Source organism: Chelmon rostratus, chromosome 8 (genome assembly GCF_017976325.1).
Source record: "Chelmon rostratus isolate fCheRos1 chromosome 8, fCheRos1.pri, whole genome shotgun sequence".
NCBI lineage: Eukaryota > Metazoa > Chordata > Actinopteri > Chaetodontiformes > Chaetodontidae > Chelmon > Chelmon rostratus.
In genome coordinates, this window is record NC_055665.1 from 15,063,121 (window position 1) to 15,088,198 (window position 25,078).

Genomic DNA, 25,078 nt, shown 5'->3' on the forward strand with positions numbered 1-25,078 from the left:
CTGATTCTGCAATATCTAAAGTGGCATTTCAAAGTACTTAGAAAAAGTGTATTTTATTCTAAGAGTATTGTAAATTTTATTGTGTACTTTTAAAAAGTGAACTAAATCACAAATACTTTTAATGGTGATAAAGTGTATCTATGAAAAGTATGCTTATTTTTATTTTATTTTGCATACTTTATTAAAGTGTAATAGTGTAAAGTGTAATTTCATTTCATTTCATCTTAAACATATTAAAGTATATTTCCAACACATAGCTGATGTAGTACATCTGTACTGCTCATGAATCTTCTCTGGTGGACTTCAGTACACTTAAGGTTTGTAAACTTGTGCCACTTTAGCAACAATTTAAACTTCAAGTATACTGAAGTATTACTCAAATGGTACTCAAGGACTACTTGAGTACACTTCAGTATATTTGAAGGTCACAAAATAGGTTACATAAAATTACGTGATTTCCCCAGAGTGGGATCAATTAAGTTGTATCTTATGGCACAAAGTGTACTCAGTACATTCTTCAAAGGGTGTCACATAACATTTTATCACCTGAGCGGTATGTGGCCTTATAAGGTCACTGAACATTTACAAATTGGACAAACTCGAATATTAATGTAACCCAATAATGCTCAGGTTTCTATCAAAAAGGTCACACAGAGATGTTAAGAAAGACAGAAAAAAGGACACGTTTAGGAAAAATTGGTTCTTAAGTTTATTAAAAGAAGAAAAAAAAGCTAAAAATGTGTTGATGTCATATGATTTATTCTACACGAACCATCATCACTGTTCAAGTCCCCTCAGGCGCGTGTTCTCCTCTGATCAAACGGCGCCATCTTGTGGTCATGCTGGGCGCCTGCAGGACCGAGCCGTTAGTCCCATAAAGCACTCCCACTCTACGTAGCCTTTCAGCGGATCTGGGGTCTGGGATCCGGGTCGAGTGTTTTTTTTCAGGAGGCAGAAAAAAACACACGTAGCCTTCCCGGCACGTTTGTACGCGGGGTGATATTGACTGTCGCAGGAAAGCGACATGACTCTGGATTAGACTCGGTGATGAGGACCGATCTGCGGTAGTCAGATCAACTTTATCCGCCGCAGTCCAAACGGAGCGCAGAGGGACTGAGGGGGATCGGAATTTACCGGTGACAAGTCTGCGAGGGGGAAAACGGGAAAAGAGGATCCACTCGTTACATGGAGTAACCTTCAAAAGAGTCACCATCACAATCTAGGTCTGAGGAGCCAAGTCGATGAAAAGTCCCCCCGGAAACACCAACTTTTCCCAACTTTTAGTTCTGCTCTAACTCCGAGGAACAGCTCCGGCCATGGCGAAAAAGTATGATTTCCTTTTCAAACTGCTACTCATCGGGGACAGCGGAGTGGGCAAAACATGTCTGATCATTCGTTTTGCTGAGGACAATTTCAACTCCACGTACATCTCCACCATCGGTACGTTGTTTCGGTGAAATCTGGCCTCTGCCCTTCGACATGTCTGCACCAGCTTATGATTGGCCTGTGTGAAAACGGCGTTTGCTGAATGCTGACATTTCGTTCTTCCTCTATTTGATGCCCAACACTGTACAAACTGGTTTGTCAGACTGCCTTCATGTCTGAACCAGTCCCTGCGCTCTCGTTTCCTTTTTTTAATTCTGTCTCTTATCTTTTCTTTCTTTTTTTTTACTCTCCTGTTGAACGTGTCTCTTCCCTGACCCTCTTCCTCAGATCTCATTCCTCTCACTTGGCTTTCTGAAGGTCCACCCACCCTCATTCCTATCTCTTCTACCATCTCTACGTTCCCAGAGGAATGGCTGGCTTTCTGGCATGCACATTTTTCTTTTTCTTTTTTTTCTGCAGGACAACCCCCCCCCCCCACTCCCCTCCTGTGCCTCATTGCTGTCTGTCTGTCTGTCAGCTTGTCCATCTGGCAGGAACTAAAACAGAACTCAAAGACAGGCTGTCCTGCAGGGCGGTGCGTCTTTCCTTCATGTCTGTTTGTGGATGGGAGTGCACTGAGGGGTCAGAACCACAGTGGGAATGACCATGAATCGGTCTCCACCCATGCGAGGGTGACCTATATATCTTGCAGTGTGGGTGGGTGTGTTTTTAGTTCATATCTGAGGTATTTAACTCATTATCTGACGGCCTCTGCTCCTTCCTGTCCTCTTGTTGTCTCTCAGGCATCGACTTCAAAGTAAAAACCATTGACGTGGATGGGAAGAAAGTGAAACTACAAGTCTGGTGAGCGGCGTCAGTTGCTGGCTTGCGTGGAGATGCTTTGTTTGGTGATTTTTTGCAAACAGATAATGCCGAGTGACTCGCTGACTTCCTCTGGCTCCTTTTCCTGAGAGGAAAGAGTAACCTCCCTCTTGTAGTCCAAATCAGGACTTTATGACAGGGTTTGCTGGCCAAGTCTGCATCACACAAGGCCGCCACAGCGAGTCACCTCCCCTCCTATAAGCCTGTTGTTGCAGCAACATGAACCCAGCTCGCCGCAGCAGCGTAAAATGCACATATCACCCTGCATACGGCTCGAACTTCATCCTGATTTTGACTACAGTTCTTGCTTGGTGTGCATGCATCAGCGCACATTTTCTTACTCTGCATTGTGTGTGCTTTGTGCAGGGACACAGCAGGGCAGGAGAGGTTCAAGACCATTACGACGGCCTACTACAGAGGAGCCATGGTGAGTGCAGGACGCCTGCAGAACAAGCAGACTGGATAATCAGGCTGACATCACCGCCCCTTTGTGCTCGCTCTGTACCCTTTACTGACTCCTTTAACCCTCTCTCTCTCCATCTGTTTGTGTCTCTCTTTGCTCTGTGGCAGGGTATCATCCTGGTCTACGACATCACGGACGAGAAGTCCTTCGAAAACATTCAGAACTGGATGAAGAGCATCAAAGAAGTGAGACTGTTTCCGCTCAGCCAGGGCAAAGATAACCAGGAAAGACGTAGAAATAGTGCTTAGTCATTATGATGCATGTTAGTCGTGAGAACGGGCCTTAACTCGCTGCAGCGACAAGGCAGGAGCATTGCACAAGTGGTGATTTTAACCTTTTACGTTTTACTTTTGTGCATGAATCTCTGCCCCTTCGTTGCAAACTGTTGGAGAGACAACACACAGAGCTGACTGTAAACATGCAAGAGGCCCAAACCCGACTACTATCAACATATCCCACATGTCTTAATCAGAAAATGCTCCATTCTGAATAAAATCCAGCTGAAATATGCTGTTTACATGACCTGTATCAATTCTGAATATTGTCATATTCAGGATAACGGTGGAAGATTAGTGTGCACGTAAACATAGGCATAGCAAATACTCACATTGGTGGAACTGGTACCAGAAAATGTCTATTAAAATCTATCTGTCTATCAGCTAATCAATGAATCAAATAATCGTCTCAGCCCTAGAAGAAGTGGCCCCCCGTGAAAAGTGTTTGTGTGATCATGAGGGAGATTGTCATTTAGCGGCAGCAGAAGTTTCAGGAGAGAAAGCAACCAAAGAATTCCTCACGCTGTCTGTCAGCTGCACAAAAAAATCTCCCAAAAATCTCTAATCAATAGAGGACAGTTGAGCAGTGGCTGAGGATGTTGTGGTCGCAGTAATATGGTGTGGTGTTAACCACTATTCTACTTTATTAATGATGTGACTGAACCATCATTAATAGAATGAGTGCAGGTGACTGTCAATGTGTGTGTGTGTGTGTGTGTGTGTGTGTGTGTGTGTGTGTGTGTGTGTGTGTGTGTGTGTGTGTGTGTGAGAGAGAGATTCTCTTTGGTTCCTTCTCATTAAACAGCTTTTAATTGCACACAACTTAATGGTGTGCAGAGAACTAAGATATCGCCAGACACGATTTTATATTAAACTTTTTTGTCTGTTTGACTTGGTGGGAATGCAAGGATGTAATATCCACATAGCCGAATATCTGCAGTACCAGCTGTACAGTTACTGTTACTGCGTGGTTCAATGTGGTTGTTCAGTTCAGACGTTATGTAAAGATGTCTGCTTTTCTTTGCTATGAACTCTTCTGCCGAGCAAACATCCTCGTAGACAAGGACTCAGCATTTCGTAATCCTTTTCCTTCTTTTCCCAGAATGCATCAGCTGGAGTCAGCCGAATGTTACTAGGTAATAAGTGCGACATTGAAGCAAAGCGGAAGGTTTCCAGGGAGACGGGAGAAAAGGTGAGATGACCCAAACCTTTATTAGGCCCCATGTGTTGTATCAGTTTCATTTTGAAAAGGTGTACTCATGCAGTAACAGTAGTGTTAAAGTGTGCATTCATAGTGGTGGTCCAAACCTGGGGGTCCAGACCCCACCATGGGGGGGGGTCAAGAGGTCCTGATTTTAAGGGGAGTAAGAAAACTTAAAGAAATATTTGTAGGCCTATATCTCAGCATTTCATCATTTCTGTGCAGAAAACTAAAATATTTTTTTTATTCTTACAAACATAATACAGACAGTTGTAGAATTGTAGAACAAGTTCCTAAAAATACCAGGAAAATTCATCTATTTACATCCAAATCTCCTGTTCTACGCAAACTTGTTGCAGTAATTTTTCTCCACTGTTTGGGTCAATAGTACATTTTATCAGTTGTTCTGTACTATGATTATATCGCATTGAATATAATAGGAAATATCCATAAAATATGTCACTTAGTCAGGGGTCGTCAGTTTAGGGCTCCCCTGAGGAAAAGGTTGGGAACCACTGAGATGTGAGATTTGCTGTATCCTCGCACCAAGTGTAACCGGTGGATTATCGTCGTGTTCGTTGTGTTATGCAGAGAACCAGACCTGGATGCATTTGGAGGTGCTCTCCATTTATTTCTGACAATAAAAGTGAAATAACAAAAGATCCTCCGATCAATCATCAATATACGTGAGCCCCTACACAAATCAAAGAACACAGGAATGTGTTAGCATGCCACAGCAAAGTTTTAGCTAGCGAGTAAACGAGAATAATGTGCTGCATACCTCTCCCACGAAGTACAGAATCAAAAGGGGAGAGGTGAAGGCGGGAGGCATATTTTATAGAGGGGGACCCACAAAAACAAACGTAGGGGTACACTGACTCAAAGTCTCAGACGTTCCACATTGACTCTGGAGGCCTAACATGTCAGGTAAGGTTAAAACTAGTGACAGAATTTGTGTAATTATAACTAAAATTATATGGTGTATGACTCTGTTACACTGCTGTACAATTGACCCTGTTACAAGTAGTCCCATGTTTCACTGAGAGAAAAACTTTTTAGATGCAGGAGGGAGTGGTTGTTTGAGGAAGGATTTGTTTTTGATGCACCCTCTTCGCATTTACTTAAGATAAGAATCAAGAAGTGATCGTTACCCATATCCTGACCTGCTGTAATCAGGTCCGTGTCTGTTTTTTGGCAGCTGGCCAAAGATCATGGCATCAGGTTCTTTGAGACCAGTGCAAAGTCCAGCATTAACGTGGAGGAGGTGAGCCAGAACGTAACCGCCTACTAACAAAACACTGTCTTCATGCCTCATTAAGCTTCATCTTATGATATCAATACTTAAACTTTCATTTTCTCTCACGCCTTTTTTCTTTCTGTTTCCTTTAGTCTTTTCTGTCTTTGGCACGTGACATACTACAGAAATCCAGCAAGAAACCAGTAAGTCAGAACAGTCTTGTTAAACCAAATAATACCAAGCTGAAGTATTTGTTCCTCCCTGAATGTAAGACTAGTTATTATTTCCTTCCTTTGTCTGTATTTCCTTATCTGGCAGGGCCCCACAGGGCGAGAGGTGAAAATCACGAGCAGCACAGAGAAAAAATCCTCCAAATGTGTTCTTCTCTAGACGGAACGCGGGCTAGCACGCATAAGAAAGCGCCACACAAATTTAAGAGCACATCCGCATCACTGGGGAGCGATAGAGTACAGTGGGTTGTCTGTCGCCATCTGGTGGTTGAAAATGTCAATTACATTGAAAATGTCAATTACATACAGGTGCTATGCAAAGTGTACTCTACCAGAAAAATAATTTATGGATTCCTCCTTTGGGCCGAAATTTTATTGAGGTCGTGTAATTTCACACGACAGATCTTCTGCCACATCTCCTGCGATGGTCATGAAAATGGTGCAAAGTGGGCATCCTAGATAATCACCAAGCAGTTCCCATCATGTGTAGTTAAGATATATATTTGTATTTCCGCCTTGTGTTTCTCTGGCTCATCACAACACGATCATCCCTACATCAGTCACTGCGTCATGTCTTAAAGGAACCAGGTTTTCAGGATCTTTTTGGACTGGTTAGCTGTGTAAAAAAAAAAAACACGCCTCAGCTTAATGGAACCATTTTTTATGTGTGGCTTTTAGGAGCTCAGTGGCACAAGAGGAGTTTGACGGGAAGTGTTTTGATTCACACACACAGCGGGCTTCCAGTTGTAGTCTTTGACACAAATTTTTGCTATTTCCTGTTCATCTTAAATTCAACTTGCCACGGACTTCTCATAGATTCTGTTAGGTGGTTTAAATACTGGGCAGAATTGGTAAATTTGTTCATTAGTAAGTCACAAAAGGCATCTGCGCAATGTGGCAAACAGTCATTTTTTAATAATTTTCAACAGTACTGCACAGTCTTCATCATTAGAACCACATTTTTGTGACACATAAATATATTGCAGAGATGTGATAGACTGAACACTCAGATTTAAATGCTGGCTAAATTTCTAGTTATGTTTTATTATGTCTATGTTGTGCCTGTCCTTTAAGAACTGCTGAAATGTTTCAGTGGTGCACTGTATTTAAATGCATTCAACAGAATCTACAGTAACAGATGCCACTGAGTCTCTAGCATGGACCTTTTCTGGGTAAATTCCTGTGAGAAGCTGGCATCACGCTCTCACATTTATGGATTTAACAAGTTGTGGATGTCGGTTGTATGGAGTTGAATCTGAAACCAGCACTGGTGATAAACAAGCCTTGTTTTAACTGATGAATGGATATAGAATGTGGAAGACAGGAATAGAGATAAGTGCAATATGAGAAGATGAGTGAAGAGATGAAAGAATGATGGATAATGCAAGTGAATGGACAGGATGTGCGCGCATGCCCATCATTTTGAATTGATTTAGTGGTCTTGCCTTTTATCTGAAGTGCCTGATAGATCTCTTACTAAACACTATCACACATTAGCTACGTCTGACATGACAGTCTCCCTGTTAAGGCAATTTCGCATCATTAAAGATCACTCTGACTGTACATTGGGTGCGCATCCGATCCTGACAGACGTGCTGTATTTCCTGTATCTACTTTTTTATGTAGTTCTTTTTAGATGTTCCACAACATTTTGTATGTAGTTTACAGACCTGCCGCTTGCTGAATAAACCATGATGTGTGTGATGTAGTTCAATCTGTATGTTGGAACCGTAACATAATCAGAGTATGTACCATAGCTTGGATTATCTGGACTACTGGTATGTAGCTTGTTCATTAATTTTAAAAATGTTTTATTGAGAAGTCAATTTTATATATTTTATATTTATATAGCCCCAAATCAAAGGGCTTTATAATACAATCTGTACAGCATATGACATCTTCTATCCTTAGATGATATATTTGTATGAGGAGAAACATTAAAAAAAATGTTAAAAGGGGAAATAACAGCAGAAACCTCGGAAATGACAATTTCAGCATGGAAAAACAGAATAACAATATTTGGTTGATAGATTGCAAACAAATGAAGAAAATGGATCCAAGAAGACCTCAATTTTGTACTGTGAGGGTAGGCGCAAGAAGCAATGGCTTCAACCTACAACTGTTCAGTTATTCCTATGATGCATGTTACTCCTTATTTTTTGTCTTTTTAACCTCTCAGGTTCATTACTGCTTACAGTTTTTTTAATTATCTTTGCCTAAAGACTTAAATAAAGATCTGTTCAAGTAGTGAGGCAGCTTAAAATCAGAGCAGGGATTATTTGAAGGGGTATGCATGATGCTGACATGACACCATCATAATCATGACATGACACCTGTCATGAACAGGAAGGAGTCTGTCTATGACAGCTGTTATTAAGTGTCATTCGGTCATTTTATTGGGGGTTAGGGTTGAGGTTAATTTACCAAATGACACATCTCAAAGATTCCCTCATGTTCAAGACAGGTGTTGTGTCATGGTTATGGCAGTGTCATGTCAGTCTTGTGCACACTCCTTCAATTAAAATGTTACCAAGAGGAGAAGGTGGCTTTGTGTCTCAAGGACACTGACAGGAAATATGTCCATTGACAGACACAGCAGTAATTAACACACAGGCCTAAATTAGAGGAGGCAGCTATGGGACACTCTCACTATAGGACCCCCTGCTGCCTTCATTTTTAACTACTATCCTCCCGGTGCAGCAGCCAGCAGCGCGATAGTTTCCTTTCCCCCCTCATTGCTGCAGCAGCAGGAGCTGGAGCCTGTCGCTAGGCGACCGCCCCTCCTTCCCAGCATCAGCACCACGACGGTGTGCGCGCGCTCTGCCGCATCTTCAAGTTGCCTGCACGTTCTGCTGCGTGCCTTGTCATCACGCAGGGCAGGTTTTGGTTTGCAAACACGATACATTCTTCTTCCAGTGCCAGAGCTGTACCGAGGAACAGAGGAGAGGACGTGAGGGCAGCAGAGGGAGGGGCGAAGGAAAAGAAGCATCACAAAAGAATTTAGGTGGATTTAAACATGTAATCCCGGACCTAGGTAGGCTATAAACTATGTTGTTATGCTCATGTGACGCCTGGTGGGAAGCTGTGAGGTAAACGTCCGGGATACACTCACACACACAAACACACGGGCTGAACGGGATGCCCGCGTGACTGCAGGGAGGAAAGAGGCGGCGGAGGTGGAGGAGGAGGAGGGGGTGCTCTAGGAGCCTGTGTGGACCACCGCAAAACCCCCCGAGGAGGAGTTGCCAAAGATCGAAACCTGTGAGGAAAGAATCATTCCAGCCCGGCCACTATTTTTGGTGCAGTTTGAAAATCGATGGAGGATATTTATTTCCTGTTCATGTCGAGGTAATTAGTCTCGCTTCCCGAACGGACCGATGTGATCTTGGCGCTTTGATCTCTGCACCGTCTTCTTCTTTTCCGTGACACGAAGAGGACCTAACATAAGGTCGCGTGAGGGGAGCGCACATGTTTCGGATGTTGCTCCTACTGACTGGCCGCACGGACTGACGGGCTCATATCGTCTCTGCTGGGGGGAGGAGGTGAAACGACGAGGGATCAGCTGCTTTCTATGGGATGCTTTAATATTTGCGGCCTGCTCGGGTCTCCAGTTACCGCAATGCCACTGGTGAGAGGAGGGAGAGGTGGAAGGCAAGAAGATGGAGAGGCAGGAGAAGCACAAAGCAAATGAGTATAACTATGATGTGTAGGTTGGCAAAAACTAGCCCCATCTGTGTGAGTGCATTTTAATCAGAGAGTGACTGAGCGGGGGGATGTATTGACTGTACTCTGTAGGCTGTAGTGGCCTGTGAACTGCATGGGGTGAAAGAGACACTGTATTGACTGAAGCTATCTTAGTATCATGGCTGAAACGTCAAATGAGGTGAGTACGGTGGCTGTGAGTGTGTAGTGGCTGCTCAATTCTCAACTTTCTGCTGACAAAGTTCTTGGACTCTCTGGACTACAGTGTGCACCATGGGGCATTGCGCAGAAGCTATGGCACCTGCTAGTGGAGCGCTTGGTGCATAATTCTGACGGAGTGGAGCTCTGAAGCCAGCATTTATGTCTCTCCCTCTTCTGCTCTCCAGCACGTCTACCCACACAGCTGAGCTTTATTTTATGAACTTAGAGTAAGTGTGAAACTCCTCCCAGCCTCCTCCGCACACGAGCCTAGCATGCCTTCGCCATCGGACTCCAGCAGCGTGGCTTCGGCCTCGGGGTCTCGGGGCTGGTCAGACAGCCGCAGGGGCATGTCGGGCCGGGGGCCTGGTGGGGCACGGCTACTCCTCTACCTAGGGCTGTGCCACCTGGGCCTAGGGGCCATGGTCCTGGCCTTCTCTTTCACCAGCATGGCCTTCACCTCCTCAGCACGCGTCAGGCAGTCCTGTCCATTCTGGGCTGGCTTCTTTGTGAGTGTAAATCTGACTGAAAACATACAGTATTACTATAACAGAGACCCAGAGGAGGGTGATTTCTGATGTGTGTGGTGTCTGCAGGTGGTAGCATCAGGGATAGTTGGAATCATCTCATGGAGGAGACCTCTGACGCTGGTGGTATGTATATTTACATCTCATAAGAGGAGCATTCAGGTCTCTTAGGTATAGGTGTGAAGCCATATTCCATATAGCAATGCTGCATTACCAACAGGGTAAAGAGGACCCCTTGGGCCGAGACCTACAGACCCCCAAAAACCCCAGCCTCATTGTGTGTAAGCAAGGTTTTGATCATTCAAGTAATTGCAAACTATTCCAAGAGTTTGCATCACTAAAGCAAGATATAAAGAGAAGTGAAAGGTTGAGAACAGAATCTTAGTACGAGGTCCCTTTAGTAGCTGTCATGGAAGTGTAGATGTTCAAATTTCCATTTTCCTGAGCTGTTTAAGGACTTCTTGTCCATGTTGGCTCGAAAGCTGAGGTTTTCAGTCCATCCAGGTACTTTACTAATTAGTTCCTCCTCTCTGGCTGAATGTTTATTAGTGAAATTACCTGCCATATTTTTTGGTCGGAAGAATAAAACTACCGTTCACTCTTGCTTGCATGGCTCAAGTTTGGACATCCTGCTCTAAATCAAAACATGGCTCTGTGCTCCTCCCCAGGTGTCACTGTTCATGCTGCTGTCTGCAGTGTGTGTGATCCTCAGCCTGGCCGGCTCCATGCTCTCCTGTCAGAACGCACAGATGGTCAAGTCTATGCTCACCTGCCAGGTACACAGCGTTATGCAAGTGTTGTCTCCTGTCTCATGCTGAAATGTCCTTCCAGCCAGATGCATGGGGAACGTGCCAGGAATGACTGTGAATGTGTTTTTAGTGTGCAGTTCAATGCTTCACACCAATCCTCTGTGTGTAGGTGGAGAATGGTCTGTGTGCGTGTTGCGCGCCCACTCAACCATGCTCCATCACGGCGGAGGAGACCCTGGTCCTCTACCTGAATGCTGACTGTCACTCAGTCAGACATCAGCTGAAGGTGGGCAGGATGTGTCTACATACTGAAGGCGCAAATTATCTTTTTATCGCCCAAGTCAGCCATTAAAGGAAAAGTTTTTCAGGTCTGTCTTAAAACAACATTCAGGTGCCCATATGGACGATGAAAAAGTTTTGCTTGCTGGAATCTTTCCACCTGTTCATACTGACTATTAATTATCCATATTTCAGTGTTCTCAAGCTCTCATTTTGGGCAAAAAGGTTTGTCTAATGCTGAGGCTTCGGCAGTTAGACAAATAATGTGGATGTCCTCCAAAGTTACAGGGTGTTTTAAGACAGACTTGAAAAATTCTGAACCTCTCCTTTAAATGTGACATATTCCTACCAGTAAGATACAAAATCTGCCATCAGATCTGGATTTTCTGAATATGTATTTCTCCACAGGACCTTTTGTTCAGCGCATGTGGTCTCAGCATTCTCTCCACCATCATCTGTACTCTGTCCACTGTGACCTGCAGTATCCACATATTTTCCCTGGACCTTGTGCACCTGGTGAGTGCAGACGCAGCACATTTTACACCAGTCGGGCTTTTCTTCCGTACACAGCTGACGAGTACCCAGCAGCAAACTACACTGCTGCATTCAGGGATTACGTTTGAGAACAGAATTTACGTACAAATGTGGAAGCCCATTACACCTATCTGTCGTACGTGTTTCCCTTTGTCCTTGCCCAGCTGGCTCCACATCGCTCTCGTTCAGTTAACCCAGAATGCACCACTCCTCAGGACGCCTTCCTGACCAACATAATGGACTTTGAGGAGTTTGTCCCACCCATCCCTCCACCCCCCTACTATCCTCCTGAGTACACCTGCAGCTCTGAAACAGACGCTCAGAGGTACCACACAGGCATTTGAAACGTATTATATATTATGTAAATAATTACAGTGTGGAAAGAAATGATTTGTGTGATATTATTGTATTAAAATCTAGCATCACCTATAATGGCTCCATGGAGAGCCCTGTTCCCCTCTACCCCACTGACTGCCCCCCTCCTTATGAAGCTGTGATTGGACAAAGAGCTGCAAGCCAGGTGAGTGTGTGTGTGTGTGTGTGTGTGTGTGTGTGTGTGTGTGTGTGTGTGTTTCTGCGTGTGTGATCCTGTGTTATGTGTGATCCACCCACTGCCTATGCTGATCCTTGTCTATTTTGACTGTCAAGGCAACAGTGTTTGACCCCCACGGCACTGAGCTGTCTGGAGAGAGAGGAACTTCAACTGCCTTCAGCGGAGAAGGTGAGAAATCATCACATGTTCTTACACAGAACTATTTACAGGAGGATAGAGGTAAACAGAACAAAGCTGAACTAAATAGGTAAAAAAAAACATAGACTATCATACAAATAGGTGAAAAAATGCTTATATAGATAAATATATAGGTATATATATATATAAAGTAACAATGAACAACAACATACATAGATGTTGTTTGTGTTTCTGTAAATTGCAAACAATACAAATAGTGCAAAAGAATATATATTGAATGATTTAACGTAATAGATTGCTTTGTATACATGAAGCTGGTGGTTATGTACGGTATATGCGTGTAAACATGTATATATATATATATATATATATATATATATATATATATAGAGTATAGCAGAGAGCACAACACAGGCAGCCGTCTGTGATATTATATTCACTTGAACTTGTTCAAAAGGGGCGTTATGATTAAGTGAAAAAGGAAAACTGATGGTAACGTAATGATTTGGGGAAACATGATGTTAATCTATAGACTGAAAATTATGCCAAAAAGATTTTATGGCCAAATTGTAGTAACAGTAACCGTTCCAAACATTCTCTGGTTCTCAAATGTGAGGATTTGGTTTTAAACAATGTTGTAGACCAAAGGATCACTTGACTAAACTACTAAATAATCAATACATTTATGGATAATGAAAGAAATAGGTAGTTCCAGACCTCATTTCAGACAACCTCAGCTGTAGGTGAGATTTTAAAACATCAACAATGGGCTAAAAGGAAATTTTAAAAAATTAATTAAAGACAGTTATTACTAACAAAATAAATACAATGAATATTTCATTTATTTTTATCAGTGTCCATGGACAGCGGATCTCTGTTGATGTCAGAGATTGTGGACATCCCTGATGACTCTTCCCCCTCTGAGGACTCCTGTCTGATGGAGGTTGGGCTAAGGAACCAGGGGGAAAGGGGCAACAGGGGCGAGGGGGGAGACGAAGGAGACGGAGGGGAGTACATCAGCTTTCGTGGCCCCCTGTCTCAGACACCAGAGAGTCCTCTGGCAGGGGGGCCGAGAGCCAGACGCTTCCTCAGAGGAGAGAGGTCTAACTCCTGCTCCTCACCCAGCACAGCGACCAACACCTACAGGTGAGGACAAACACACTCGCAGTCAATATAATAACGCAAGGACTCCACAGTGATGGTGTCATGCAGCAATATTTACACAGTTAGATGAATGTTTTCACTCATCATAGTGCCGACATATTGGGAAATAAACTCGTGTTCATGCACGAGTTGAAATCCAGAACTGAACCTGTGATATTATTGTTCGGTCCTCTCCTGTTTTGTCCTGCAGGTCTCCAGTGTTGCGCCGCCAGGCCATCCTAGCTAGTAGTTGTTCCCAGCTGGAAGCAATAGGGGTTTCCGCCTCTCAACAGCGATCCTCAATCCCAGAGTTTCGAGTTCACCCCTCCACCCCCTCACACCAAGGAGCTGCCCCAACTTCCTATGTTCCTCCGACTTCATCCCCCTCAGCTGCCAGGGAGCAGACCGGCGGGCAGGGTACCGGACCGGCCCTCCTGGTACAGCCTTTGTACCTTCGACGAAGGGCTGGGAGGAGTGAGAAGGATGGAGAGGGTGTAAGAAGGGACAGCGACGGGCTCCTGCGTCTTGTGAGGTCACACAGTGAGCCAGGCCTCGGATCCTCCACTGATACGGGTACGTCAGACACTAATATGAGCACGTCTCTTGCATTGCTTGTTCAGTGTCCATAACTGGTCCTTGCATCTCCTCTTCTCTAGTTGACTTTGGCTCTGGAGGCAGCAAAGTATCTGTAGACACAGGTAAGAGTCCCCACTGCCTCTGTCTTTCTCCTTTCACCATCTCAATTAACAATGATTTGATCACAGATTGATAAATTAGTTTCTGCTGTGGAAACAATAATGTGCCTCACCAGGTCCTCATTTACATTTTATTTTCAAATGATACATCCTGATCTATGAATGTTGGTAATGTCATGGAACAATATATCGGCAGGAGTTGCTGGGCTTCACTGTAGGAATTCCCCAATATGGACCTACATCTTTGAGAGTTTATATAGCCTAGTTTGTACTTTTTATGGTAGCTCAACTATTGACGGTTATGTTTCAACACAAAATCATTTCCTCTTATTCTTTCTTGCAGAGCATGATGAGAATCTGACATATTACAGTATGGCTCCCCTTTCCCATACAGAAATTCACCTTACAGCTATGACAGTTATGGAATTAATTAAGACAGATTAAGAACAGATGTAGCACTTTCTGCTGCCTGCTTACACACAGAGTATTTGTGTACTCTGAGCTATTTTGTCAGGACTTAGTCCATGGTTCTTTTGTGTTTCCTTATTACGTTCTATCTTTACGTTTTTAATGTAGATAAGACCCCTCTGAATTTTAACTCCAGCTTCTGAATCCGACAATAAAAGAATAAGATATGATATTCTTTACCTACTTTTATGTTATTCTTCTCTCCCTGGATCAATTTGGGTTTGTAACAGTATTATAACTTGATGAAATATGAAAGTCAAAATTGTTCTCTTTTCTCCTGAATCCGTCTCTCAAAGGTCCATCCTCTGAGGCGTGTCTGTTGCCCCGCACCTCTTTGCCTCCTGCTGCAGCGCTGCCAAGGAAAGGCAGCATGAAATCAGCAGCCACAGGGGTGCAGGTCCCCTCCAAACCTCCCCCCACCTCACCACTGCGTTTACCTAAAGACTGCCACCGTTCCCTTGGAGACCTTAAGGTTAGTCTGACAACTGCAGATAGAACATGCAGAAGCAACCCTTTCCATGGAAGTGCAAGCAAAAGCTGGACTATTGTTTGATCTGTCTTATTTCATCTCCTGATCTTTCCACGTCTCCTTCAGGTGACTCGGGGTCTGGTGGCTCGCTTCCTGCAGCGCTCCAAACGCAATCTATCACCCGCCTCTGAGCATGCTGGGAGCACAGGGCAGGGGCCTAAGAGGAGGAGTGGTGCTGAGGGCGCCGCCACCAACCACCTGCCTTTGGAACAAGTATGACAAGTTCTGATTAAGCTATTTTATTTCCCCCAAATCTCCAGACCGCTACATCAGCATAGTTCAGCTCGTGCAAGTAACGCCATCTGCTCCTTGTTTAAATTTCTGCTCGATGAAATCATCCTCAGGTGTTGCTGACCCCATGGAACACCAGCCGAGGACACCCCAACCATCCCACTCATCAACCTCATCGCCGTGGACACCACCATTCCCACAGCGACAGTCGACACAACCGGAACCACGGCAGTCGGGTACCAGAGGGGATCCATCTGCGCAGTTGTGGAGACTTGAGCTCCTCCTCTGCGTCGCTACGCCAATTGGTGACACCTCATCCACCACATGGGTCATCAGGAGCTCTCTACTCAGAGTCTGCACTGTGAGGAGGAGAGGAGGGTGAAGGCGGGATGGAGGAGGAAAATAGGCTTGCGAGTTGTGAGGAAGGATTGTGAGGGAGATGGGGATGGGAGGAAATAAGGCAGTTTAGTGGAGGTTTCTAGTACTGAAGTCTTGAAAGTCTTCCCTCCTTTGTCAACTGTGCAAATGGCCTTATTCAGTGGTGCTCTTTATCACTCGGAACATCAGCCTAGAGCTCACGCTATTTCACTGTTCAACATCAGTGAAACGGTCACTAGATACTTATTTATGGGCAGCGTTTCTGACCACAGCTGGCTGAGACAACCAACCAGAAGCATCTTTTGTGCTGTACTCTCCTCTCCCTCTCTCAATACTCTTGTGGAAACATCTGTTCCACCACTGGACTAGAGACAGACCTCAACTAGCATTCATGCTACAAGAAGCACTTACATGTGCATTCAGTCAGTTACATAATTATGGGTTGCAATGTGCTTCTGGCCCTTTTGTACACTGTTATTCATCCACAGGATCGCTCAGGTGAAGTGATCATGAAAATCCTTATTTTGTCTTCCATTGATAAAAAAAAATGCATCTCGATAAACATATATTTAGCTGAGTACAATGTAAGATAAGCAGATGAGGTTGCACATGAGGACAAATGCTCTCACATCGAAAACCCTTAACTGAGTTGCTAATTTTGCCTTTTTCTTTTTGCAATTCAGATTCCCACTTTCTCCACGCTTGCCCACCTCCACATTGGCTTTTTTTTTTTTTTTTTTAAAAAGAGAGCCAGCATTTTTAACACTGACATTACTGCACGCCACAGACACATGCTCAGCCTTTGAAATGTATTATCTGTGGGTGGCCCCTGGACATGGTGGTTTGATTTGCATATGTGCATGTTTTTGCTACAGTCTCCCAAATACAGCAGGAACCTTGTGCATTCAACCCTGACCGTCTGTGTAACTAAGTAACACATCCTCAGAATGTCTTTATCTGCATGTTTTGACAATGCTTATTACTTTTTTCCTCTTGCACCCAAGACCTATGATAGTAGCCATTTGAAATGTGTTTGTGTTAATAGGTAGCTGAAGGTCAGAGTCAAAGATGTGCAGTGCTCCCAAAGTTTTCTTCCAGATGGCTCCAAACATGCCTCTGCATCCTAATTTGATTTTGATAGGTTTTGAAATAGTTTCAAGCTCACAGGCATGTCTCCGGCACTGGCTAAAGCAGCCTGATCCTGTAAGATAAAGAAGTGTGAGTTGCACTGTGACTCTGATGACAGGAAGAGTCTCTTGCAATAAATGTACAGACAAATTTGTTACAAGGTTGGGCACACTATGTGTTGGCAAGGGTTCTCTTGTGGATGGGTGGTTAAATGAAAAAAGACTTACTGCTGACAGTCCAGTGGCAGTGAACATAAATGGGTCTGGCAGCTCTGGATACTGGATTTTGAAGGGTATCAATATGTGTCAGATTGGAGTTTCTTTGGAAAGTCTTTTTTGTTGTGCTCACTAAGTGATGATCTTGACTCCATATCAGTAAAGGCACATTTTGGATACAGTCATATGTATGTAACTAATTTTAAAAATTTACACGCATACACACTCCCTTATTAAGGCACTGAGCTGTATTTCTACCTCCTGTCTTGCATAAAACATTATTTATTTGAAGAAAAGTATATCTGTATGGCAGGCTTAACATGATAGAGCCTTGAAACCTGAATAATAAATGTATCTAACTATGACACCTATTCCAGATTTTAAATGCAGTGTCAATGGCAAAACTTTCAATGCAAGTTATGTATTTCAAAATATGAAATAAATGATAGACATCAAATAAATATACTTATGTTGATGTTTTGTACTATGAATGACAAAATCCCAAACTATACTTTGAGGTTAGTATTCTCAGTTAAACCTTTTTAATTCATTCATTTTGTTTATTGTCTCCGTTTTTTTATTTTTATTTTTTCAAATGTAAGCAGTTTAACGAATGTAATTATTATAATTTTTGATCACTCCTGCCTTCACGAATCTCCCCACGCCACTTAAACCCCACCTCTTCTAAAATTCTATTTGTCAGTCCGTGTGAAAGCCCATCCTGGTCCGATGCTACTGGCCAATCAAAACGTTCGATGTCAAATGGAGCCCCGAACTCCACGCCCAGACGTACCACTCGCAATGGATGGTGGGAAAATAAGTTCTGCTCCTTTCTTATAAAATGGAGAGTATTGTTACGGTGAACTACAATCTGCACATCCTGGTTTAGGAGACGTTCACAGACCTCAGTTTGACAGCAAAACGAAGAAAAAGAAGATAAACAATTTTGTTGTATTATACTTAACAGTCTGGTATAAGAAGACAGTATCATTATGGTATGTAAAAGCATATGTATGAGCAAAAATTATTTTTATTTTGTATGTTATAGCTAGCCTTGTTGACAGACCGGATGCAGGACACGATTTAAGCTAATGTCACCTAACGCTTCGTTTCATTGCAAAGGAGCTTACTAGTTAATGATAGTAATTCTATTTGCTTAGCCCCTGTTCTTGTTGATACTGACCCAAGTGGGCGATGATACAGTGGCAGTTTTCTTCAATTGAAACAGGTTACCGACGTTTTGTGATTCAGCAGTTACCGCCGCAGTCCGACGAGTTTGACCGCAGATTGTTCACGGTTGTTAGGGACACTTGGACAGTTGGTTGGGGATGACACGTATGCTGAGTCGGATCATTAATGCCTCTACAAGAATACGGACCATGTGGCTGGTGGTCTCCCCGCTTAAGCTAAAAAATCCATCGATTCAGCTGTGCGCTTCGTCTTTCCAGGGAGACACCATTTGCAATGGGGAGCACAGCAAACGGGCGTTGCTATCAGACCCTCAGCTGTTTGAAGCCAAGTTTGAGGAGCTGGTGACGGAGCTTGCAGAGAGGGACGTCCAGGATCCTGCGCTGGCCGATGCTCTGAGCAGGTTGAGAGAGGTCTGTATGTTGTCTGCTCTTGGTTGATTTGAAGTGATGAACTGCTGTTTAATGTGTTGTCCCTGCATCTTTTGCTCATAGGTTTTGGTGTACAATTCCCCTGGAGGCAAGAGGAACCGAGGCCTGTCTGTGGTTGGCTCATTGAGGGAGCTTCTTCCAGCCAGTCAGCTCACACAGGACATGGTGCAGCGGGCTCTGTTGGTTGGCTGGTGCATTGAGTTGGTGAGGACATGTTCTGGTCTATTAAAGGGAGAAGTCTGACATTATTATTGTTTACATATTATAGTTTTTCTTACTGTCAACAAATTCCATGAAAAGATCAAAAAGTGCATCGCCAGTGCAGCTAAAGCAGGGAGCTGTTATGTGCTGCTAAATGGGTCACTAAAACTTCATCTGACATGCGCATTCTCAGATTGACTGTTGTAGTGACACTTTTCAAGGGTGTTAAGTTCTGTAGGTCATTAAGTGTTACAACTGTGCCTCCCTCGCCTGCAGCTTCAGGCGTTTTTCCTCGTGGCGGATGATATCATGGATGCATCTGTAACTCGGAGAGGACAGCCTTGCTGGTACAAGAAGGTGAGGCTTGATACGAACCAAAAAAAGGGACACAAAAAAAGTACTTTTCATCTTTGCAACGTGGTAATTGACTTTTCACTATTACTGGTGTGCTCACTAAGGTGACTCCTGTCTGTTTGTTTTTAAGGATGGAATAGGCCTGGACGCCATCAATGATTCATTTCTCTTGGAAGGGTCAATCTACAGACTGCTTCGCAGACATTGCAGGGATCAGCCCTACTACATCCACCTACTGGAGCTATTTACTGAGGTACAGTACATCGTGATTGATGAGACAGGCGCATACACCGACACACAGTGACACAGCATTGTAAAAGCATCTCTTGTATGTTTCAGACATCTTTCCAGACAGAGCTCGGCCAAGCCCTGGACCTCATGACAGCTCCCCCTGGTCAGATTGACCTCAACAGATTCACCATGGAGAGGTAGTAAAGATGAATCTGTAAAGCACACTTGCATAAAAGGATGTTGTTCACCAAAGCAAAGGGGTGTAATTATTTCCCTTCTTATTTTTCAGGTATAAAGCTATTGTGAAATACAAGACCGCCTATTACTCCTTTTACCTCCCAGTGGCGTCTGCAATGTACATCGTAAGTGTCTTGTAAGAAGCTTAGAATAAGACCAGTTGACACAATCTGCACAGCGAAAGTAAGAGAGTAATGCCACACTCTTTCTCATAACTATTGTACCTCACTTTTGTAGGCAGGAATTGTGAGCGAAGAGGAGCACAACAATGCCAAACGCATCTTGCTTGAGATGGGAGAGTTCTTTCAAATACAGGTGATTACTTTTACCTGCATCCCGCTTTTGCATCACATATTGAGTAATATGCTGCCAATTATACAGACTTGACAAACCACCTGACACATTTCATTTGCAGGATGACTACTTAGACTGTTATGGGGACCCTGCTGTGACAGGGAAGATTGGTACAGACATCCAGGATAACAAATGCAGCTGGTTGGTGGTGACTGCCCTGGAAATCATGACTCCTGAACAGAGAGCAAAACTGGAGGTGGGAGTTCAGATAACAACCCTTTATATTTGAGCACCCTTAATATGTTCTGATGTTATTTGGCTGCAAACTACAGAGAGGTTTGCACGGATCTTGTGGCTCACACACTGCCAAATGAGACTAAAGAAGTTAATTTGCTGTGCAGGTTATATTCAGTGTTTCCTTCACAAAAACATCAGAGAGCATTCATAAATACTACAACATTATTTGAAAATAATCAAGAATAAATGCAATGCATGCAACAGTTATGTTAGACCAGTGCCGTACATTGCAATGACCCACTGACATTCTCTGATTTGAAGTAAGTGAAATTTTCCAAAAACGTATCAAGTGTAATTAAGGCAATGGATAATAATGTTTTTTTATATATATATATACCACTGTAACAAATTGTTGTTAAAGGTATGCAATGCAGGAATGATCTGTTGCTGTTTGCAAACACAACATTCAGACTTGGCCCCTGCTCCCCAGTTCAACACCACCAAAGTGCGCTACTTGTGCACCCACTGTAAGCTACTACCGTAGAAAGAAGAAGGCTCATATCTTTGGCAAGCTAACTAAGCTAACCGCCACCACCTACCTGTCCAACAGAAAACAGGCCAGCTAGCATCAATTCAAGCCCATCCTCTCCTTCAGTGCTTGCCAGCTGCTGAAAACCAACCCCAGATTCACACTTGTTTTGGAGTGAGCTCTGTCCGCTTGACATTTCCCCTCGCTCGCTATATATATATATATATATATATTTTTTTTTTTAGTGCTTTTTTTCATTTTTTTTCCACTGCTGTCTCCACCATTTTTGTATCTTCCTCTTGCGCACGTGCTGCTTACAGTCTGACACCTGGCACCTGTGTGCTGTTATTGGCAGGAGGCTGCTGCACGCCCACTGCCATTTCTTGCAACCCAGAAACATCCTGAACACATCATAACAAGGAGTATAAGACAATACAGGCTGAGGGCAGGTTCTCTGTAAATACATACACCACCACACACTTCTAGTAGGTCATAAGTGATGGCTGAGAGGGACTACTTTTGTATGAGTCTATACATTGTTTTTGCTTTTGTTTTTTAGGAAAATCCTGCATTGTATACTGTTTTAAAGTAAGAAATGCAGGAACATACTGTATGTATCACTTTTTAAAGATATTTCATATTCTGACCAAACCCTATTTTCAGGCTTCAACTATACGAACAAAAATGCTTTAAAGCAATAGAAAAGTTCTTTATTCTAAGAATTTCTAGTCATAGACATAGTCAACCTATTTTCTGAGCCCAGGATGCCCTTGTTTTTATGGTTATCATCCTCCATGTATGTAGTGCCCGCTGATCCCACCTTTTTACAAGTGTAAATAGAGTCACTCGTGCAATAGCAATACTTAATTTCATCTTCATCTCCTCCTCAGGCATGTTACGGGCGCCACGATGATGCCAGTGTGGAAAAGGTCAAAGCACTGTACAACACCCTGCAAATGCCAGCGCTGTACCACAAATATGAAGATGAGAGCTACCAACGGCTACAGAAACTCATCGCGAGTCACGCTCAGAACCTTCCTCACTCAGTCTTCCTCAACTTTGCCGAGAAAATCTACAAGAGGATCAAGTGAGAGGGGCCGGTGGTTCCCTTCTGACTTTTGCAATGACGCACAGATCAGCTCCTCTTTCTTTGAAAGAGGGTTTGCCCGGGACAAGGCTCTGACTCCCAACAGCGTGAGCTGAACAGGGCTGTGATATTTAGAAATCCTGCGGGCAGTTTCTTAACTTTTCAAAGATTTGTAGATATGTGGTTGTGAATGCCATCTTACAGCCTGTCTCTTTTGCGCCATGTTATCTATTTATCGAACCCAGTGCATAATGTACAGTCATCTCTCTACTGCAATGAATCACATGGTCTAGCCAGCACATGTGTGTGCCCTGAAGAACATATGGCAGGATGAAGATACAAATCACATGAGATAGTGGACAAAGTTTAGATTTTTTTAGGAATAGATATAATAATTACTGAGGGACTGAAAGGGACAGTACATATGTGACAGTAGATGTACCTGTATCAGCTCTCTAATTCCGTTTATTTTTATATTGCTACAAAAGTCTGCACTGGCCTGAATGTTATTGCTTTTATCAGATGTGTATGACCAGTCATTTTTTTTCTGTTTTATTGTGTTAATGTTTTTTCATGTGTGTGTGCGCGCGCGCGTGTGTGCGTGTGCGCCTGTGTGTGTGTGTGTGTGCGTGTTGGCTATAGAGCAGAAACGAAAGAAACAAAAATAAACTATCGGCAAAAATGCCAAAACTTGTTTGTCATTCATAAATTGAATATCTTTGGGTTTTTAACTTTTAATCAGATAAATCATCTTGGGCTCTGGGAAATTCTACTGGGCACTTCTGACTGTTTTCTAACAGACTAAATAATCGACTTATCTAGAATATTACTGACGGATAATAATGAATAGAAGCCACGATTGGCTGCATGTGAGCTTTGCATATTAGTGAACTTCCTTGAAGACAGACTAATAAATGCCTGAACACATTTCAAATAGGCTGATTTAAGAGAAATGGAAGGAAATGTGACTCTTCCTCTAAACGCAGGGCGCAGAGCTAATCATTTGAGGGAGCTGAAGCTGAAAATGACTTAAGATGAATTGGATGTGATGATAAGGCGAGTGTGGGGTGTGGTTTGGTGGCGTCGGTAGGGGAGGGGGGCGGTGGTGAGTTGGAAGCTCGCGAGAGGACAGATGCTGAGGCTGTTAACGTCGGAGAGACGTTCACATTCACACGGACTGGGGATGTGAGAGAGCCCGATGAGATGGAGACCTTCATCCATCTTTACCAGAATCTGATCGTGAGTCGAGTCATAATTTATTGTCTTACTTTGTGGTTTTTTTGTGTCCAAACGAACCTGCATAGTCCAGCCGGGTAAGAAAAATCTCCCATTCCCACACGGAGCCTGCGTAGATCAAGAGACATGGGATTCCGCTATTAACAGTGACATTTCTTTGGTATTTCTTCAGGTAAAATGCATTATTATTATCTGCTTGAACTGGCATGTAAATATTATGTGTAATATTTGAGTTGTGATAGAGGCGGATGGGCCTGGATATCAGGGCGATGCGGTTGGAGGTACCCCCTCCTCCCCCTCCTTCTCCTCCCATCCTCCCTGTCTCCATCAGCTCTGTGGGATCAATACATGCAGGGATAAATACTGTGCACGGGACGGCTTCGATTGCCTATGATGATATCCAGAGTTTCTCCTTAATTCAAGGCTTTGTTGGCTTTAATGGCCATTCCGACGTAAGGCCCGGTGTAAGCAAGCACTTGAGTGATTTATATTCCTCAGTGATGTGAAGGGCACTGTGGAGGAATATGAGCAGTAGCCTTCGGTAAATGGGCTTTAAAAAAAAGGCAGACTCGGTGTTGTTCAGTGCTGCTGCCTGATTATTTCATGCTCCAGTTAAATGTGCTTTTATGTTCACTCATTGCTTTAGGTACAGTGGGGTTTTTTTTGTTTTTTTTTAACGACATTTCTTTCGGTCTACATCTTATTGCCTGTTGTCAGCTGGTAAGGATGGAGTGGCACAGATGGAGACAGCTTGACTACTGTAAACTCATGGAAATCAGTGCTCAGTGAAGCTGAACATGACTGATGCAGATGATGAGTGACAGCTATTAAGCTATAAATTAGGTGGCAGTTATCATCATGGGGATCATTTCATGTGATACGTGCGTGGGCGCGTGTTGGAATTTGAATAGCTAGATGTGAAAACCAAGATGATAGTACAACAGATGCATGCAAATGGGGTGGCACTTCTGTTATGTGCATTTCCAAGTTGCCTGTTTGTTTAACTGAGCAAGTTAATTCAAAATCTTCAGTGCCATCACAGCCTCTTTCTGCTGCATCACGGCAGTTCAGCTTCTGTATTGCTCATCAAAAGATGCAATGTTCTCAAACCATGAATATTTGGCATTTTTGCCAATTAAACCATTAATTGTTTCTCAGAATCATTGCTGATTAATTTTCTGCCAATTTATTAATTGACTAATTGTTTCAGGTCAAACTATGCTGTATAATGTGCTTTTTAATGGACTGTGTGAGAGACTGTGTGTGTGTTCATACCAGTGCTGTGTCCTCCCAGGACTTGGGCTGTGATAATTATAAAACAGAAAGCCCAAAAGCAATTGAGTTTTAATGGATAGTCCAGATGATGGGTTTGCTTCAAAGACTTATATTAGTCTAGTCTAATATAACAACATGTGTAGAGCAAGAAAACAGTCTTTGATGAGCTGAATTTGCTCGTAGTCATTATTCACTGTGTGTCTCCTTTGATGTTGCAGGATCTTGGGAGCCAAGCCAAGATGTGACCGTCACGGCGCGTCATAGTTTGGATCTGTCCAGCCTTTACAACGCTTGTTTCTATAGCAACAGAAATATCACTGTATCCTAAAAAATCCCATTCCCACAATGCAGTCCTCTAGCTGCGCCTCTCAGCCTCCAAAGCCACGGCGCTTTGATGTCAGCAGACGGACCAATACCTTAGCTGCACCGAAGTCTCATGGCCCTGGTGTTCAGAGGGAGGATAAAAACATGAACACGATCACCACGTCCTCCCCGCGCCGGGCTACTAAAGGCCCCACTGCACCCACCAGGACCAGGGTAGGAGTGCAGCCTCGGGCACCAGTAGGCCAGTCCAGGTTTGGCCCTCAAAAACAGGTTTCGACCATCTCCAAATCAGCTAAGCCCAAACCCAAGAGTGCTCGTGCATCGGCGGCATCCA

At 43.5% G+C, this 25,078-nt stretch overlaps 3 protein-coding genes across 4 annotated transcripts; all 3 read left to right on the forward strand.

Annotated features, from left to right (window-relative positions):
- Window positions 1-891: 891 nt before the first annotated feature.
- rab13 (RAB13, member RAS oncogene family) lies at window positions 892-7,361 on the forward strand. Its single transcript, XM_041942829.1, has 8 exons — window positions 892-1,440; window positions 2,169-2,229; window positions 2,614-2,674; window positions 2,818-2,895; window positions 4,088-4,177; window positions 5,385-5,450; window positions 5,576-5,626; window positions 5,742-7,361. The coding sequence occupies exons 1-8, from the start codon at window positions 1,317-1,319 to the stop codon at window positions 5,811-5,813; spliced, it is 603 nt and encodes a 200-aa protein (XP_041798763.1). The 5' UTR covers window positions 892-1,316; the 3' UTR covers window positions 5,814-7,361.
- A 1,836-nt stretch (window positions 7,362-9,197) lies between these two features.
- On the forward strand, window positions 9,198-16,482 carry fam189b (family with sequence similarity 189 member B). The gene is made up of 14 exons (XM_041943229.1): window positions 9,198-10,062; window positions 10,150-10,206; window positions 10,749-10,856; window positions 10,999-11,115; window positions 11,517-11,624; window positions 11,807-11,967; window positions 12,063-12,162; window positions 12,291-12,363; window positions 13,188-13,479; window positions 13,688-14,049; window positions 14,133-14,174; window positions 14,936-15,111; window positions 15,235-15,381; window positions 15,513-16,482. Exons 1-14 carry the CDS (start codon window positions 9,829-9,831, stop codon window positions 15,762-15,764), a joined length of 2,229 nt encoding a protein of 742 aa, XP_041799163.1. The 5' UTR covers window positions 9,198-9,828; the 3' UTR covers window positions 15,765-16,482.
- A 1,515-nt stretch (window positions 16,483-17,997) lies between these two features.
- fdps (farnesyl diphosphate synthase (farnesyl pyrophosphate synthetase, dimethylallyltranstransferase, geranyltranstransferase)) lies at window positions 17,998-22,558 on the forward strand. 2 transcript variants are annotated; one of them, XM_041943232.1, is made up of 10 exons: window positions 17,998-18,115; window positions 18,569-18,721; window positions 18,803-18,943; window positions 19,217-19,297; window positions 19,425-19,547; window positions 19,634-19,722; window positions 19,815-19,887; window positions 20,000-20,077; window positions 20,178-20,312; window positions 21,713-22,558. In XM_041943232.1, exons 1-10 carry the CDS (start codon window positions 18,113-18,115, stop codon window positions 21,911-21,913), a joined length of 1,077 nt encoding a protein of 358 aa, XP_041799166.1. In that variant the 5' UTR covers window positions 17,998-18,112; the 3' UTR covers window positions 21,914-22,558. The 2 variants fall into 2 exon arrangements, with proteins under 2 accessions (XP_041799166.1, XP_041799164.1); XM_041943230.1 differs by lacking the exon at window positions 17,998-18,115 and having other exon boundaries at window positions 18,150-18,721.
- The last annotated feature ends 2,520 nt before the right edge of the window (window positions 22,559-25,078 follow it).

Coding starts and splice junctions, on each gene's coding strand:
- rab13 (XM_041942829.1), top strand. CDS start 1,317: ATGGCGAAAAAGTATGATTTCCTTTTCAAACTGCTACTCATCGGGGAC. Junction 1,441..2,168: donor CACGTACATCTCCACCATCG/GTACGTTGTTTC, acceptor GTTGTCTCTCAG/GCATCGACTTCAAAGTAAAA. Junction 5,451..5,575: donor CCAGCATTAACGTGGAGGAG/GTGAGCCAGAAC, acceptor TGTTTCCTTTAG/TCTTTTCTGTCTTTGGCACG.
- fdps (XM_041943230.1), top strand. CDS start 18,449: ATGACACGTATGCTGAGTCGGATCATTAATGCCTCTACAAGAATACGG. Junction 18,944..19,216: donor TTGGCTGGTGCATTGAGTTG/GTGAGGACATGT, acceptor CCTCGCCTGCAG/CTTCAGGCGTTTTTCCTCGT. Junction 20,313..21,712: donor AACAGAGAGCAAAACTGGAG/GTGGGAGTTCAG, acceptor TCTCCTCCTCAG/GCATGTTACGGGCGCCACGA.
- fam189b (XM_041943229.1), top strand. CDS start 9,829: ATGCCTTCGCCATCGGACTCCAGCAGCGTGGCTTCGGCCTCGGGGTCT. Junction 13,480..13,687: donor ACAGCGACCAACACCTACAG/GTGAGGACAAAC, acceptor TTTGTCCTGCAG/GTCTCCAGTGTTGCGCCGCC. Junction 14,050..14,132: donor CGGATCCTCCACTGATACGG/GTACGTCAGACA, acceptor CCTCTTCTCTAG/TTGACTTTGGCTCTGGAGGC.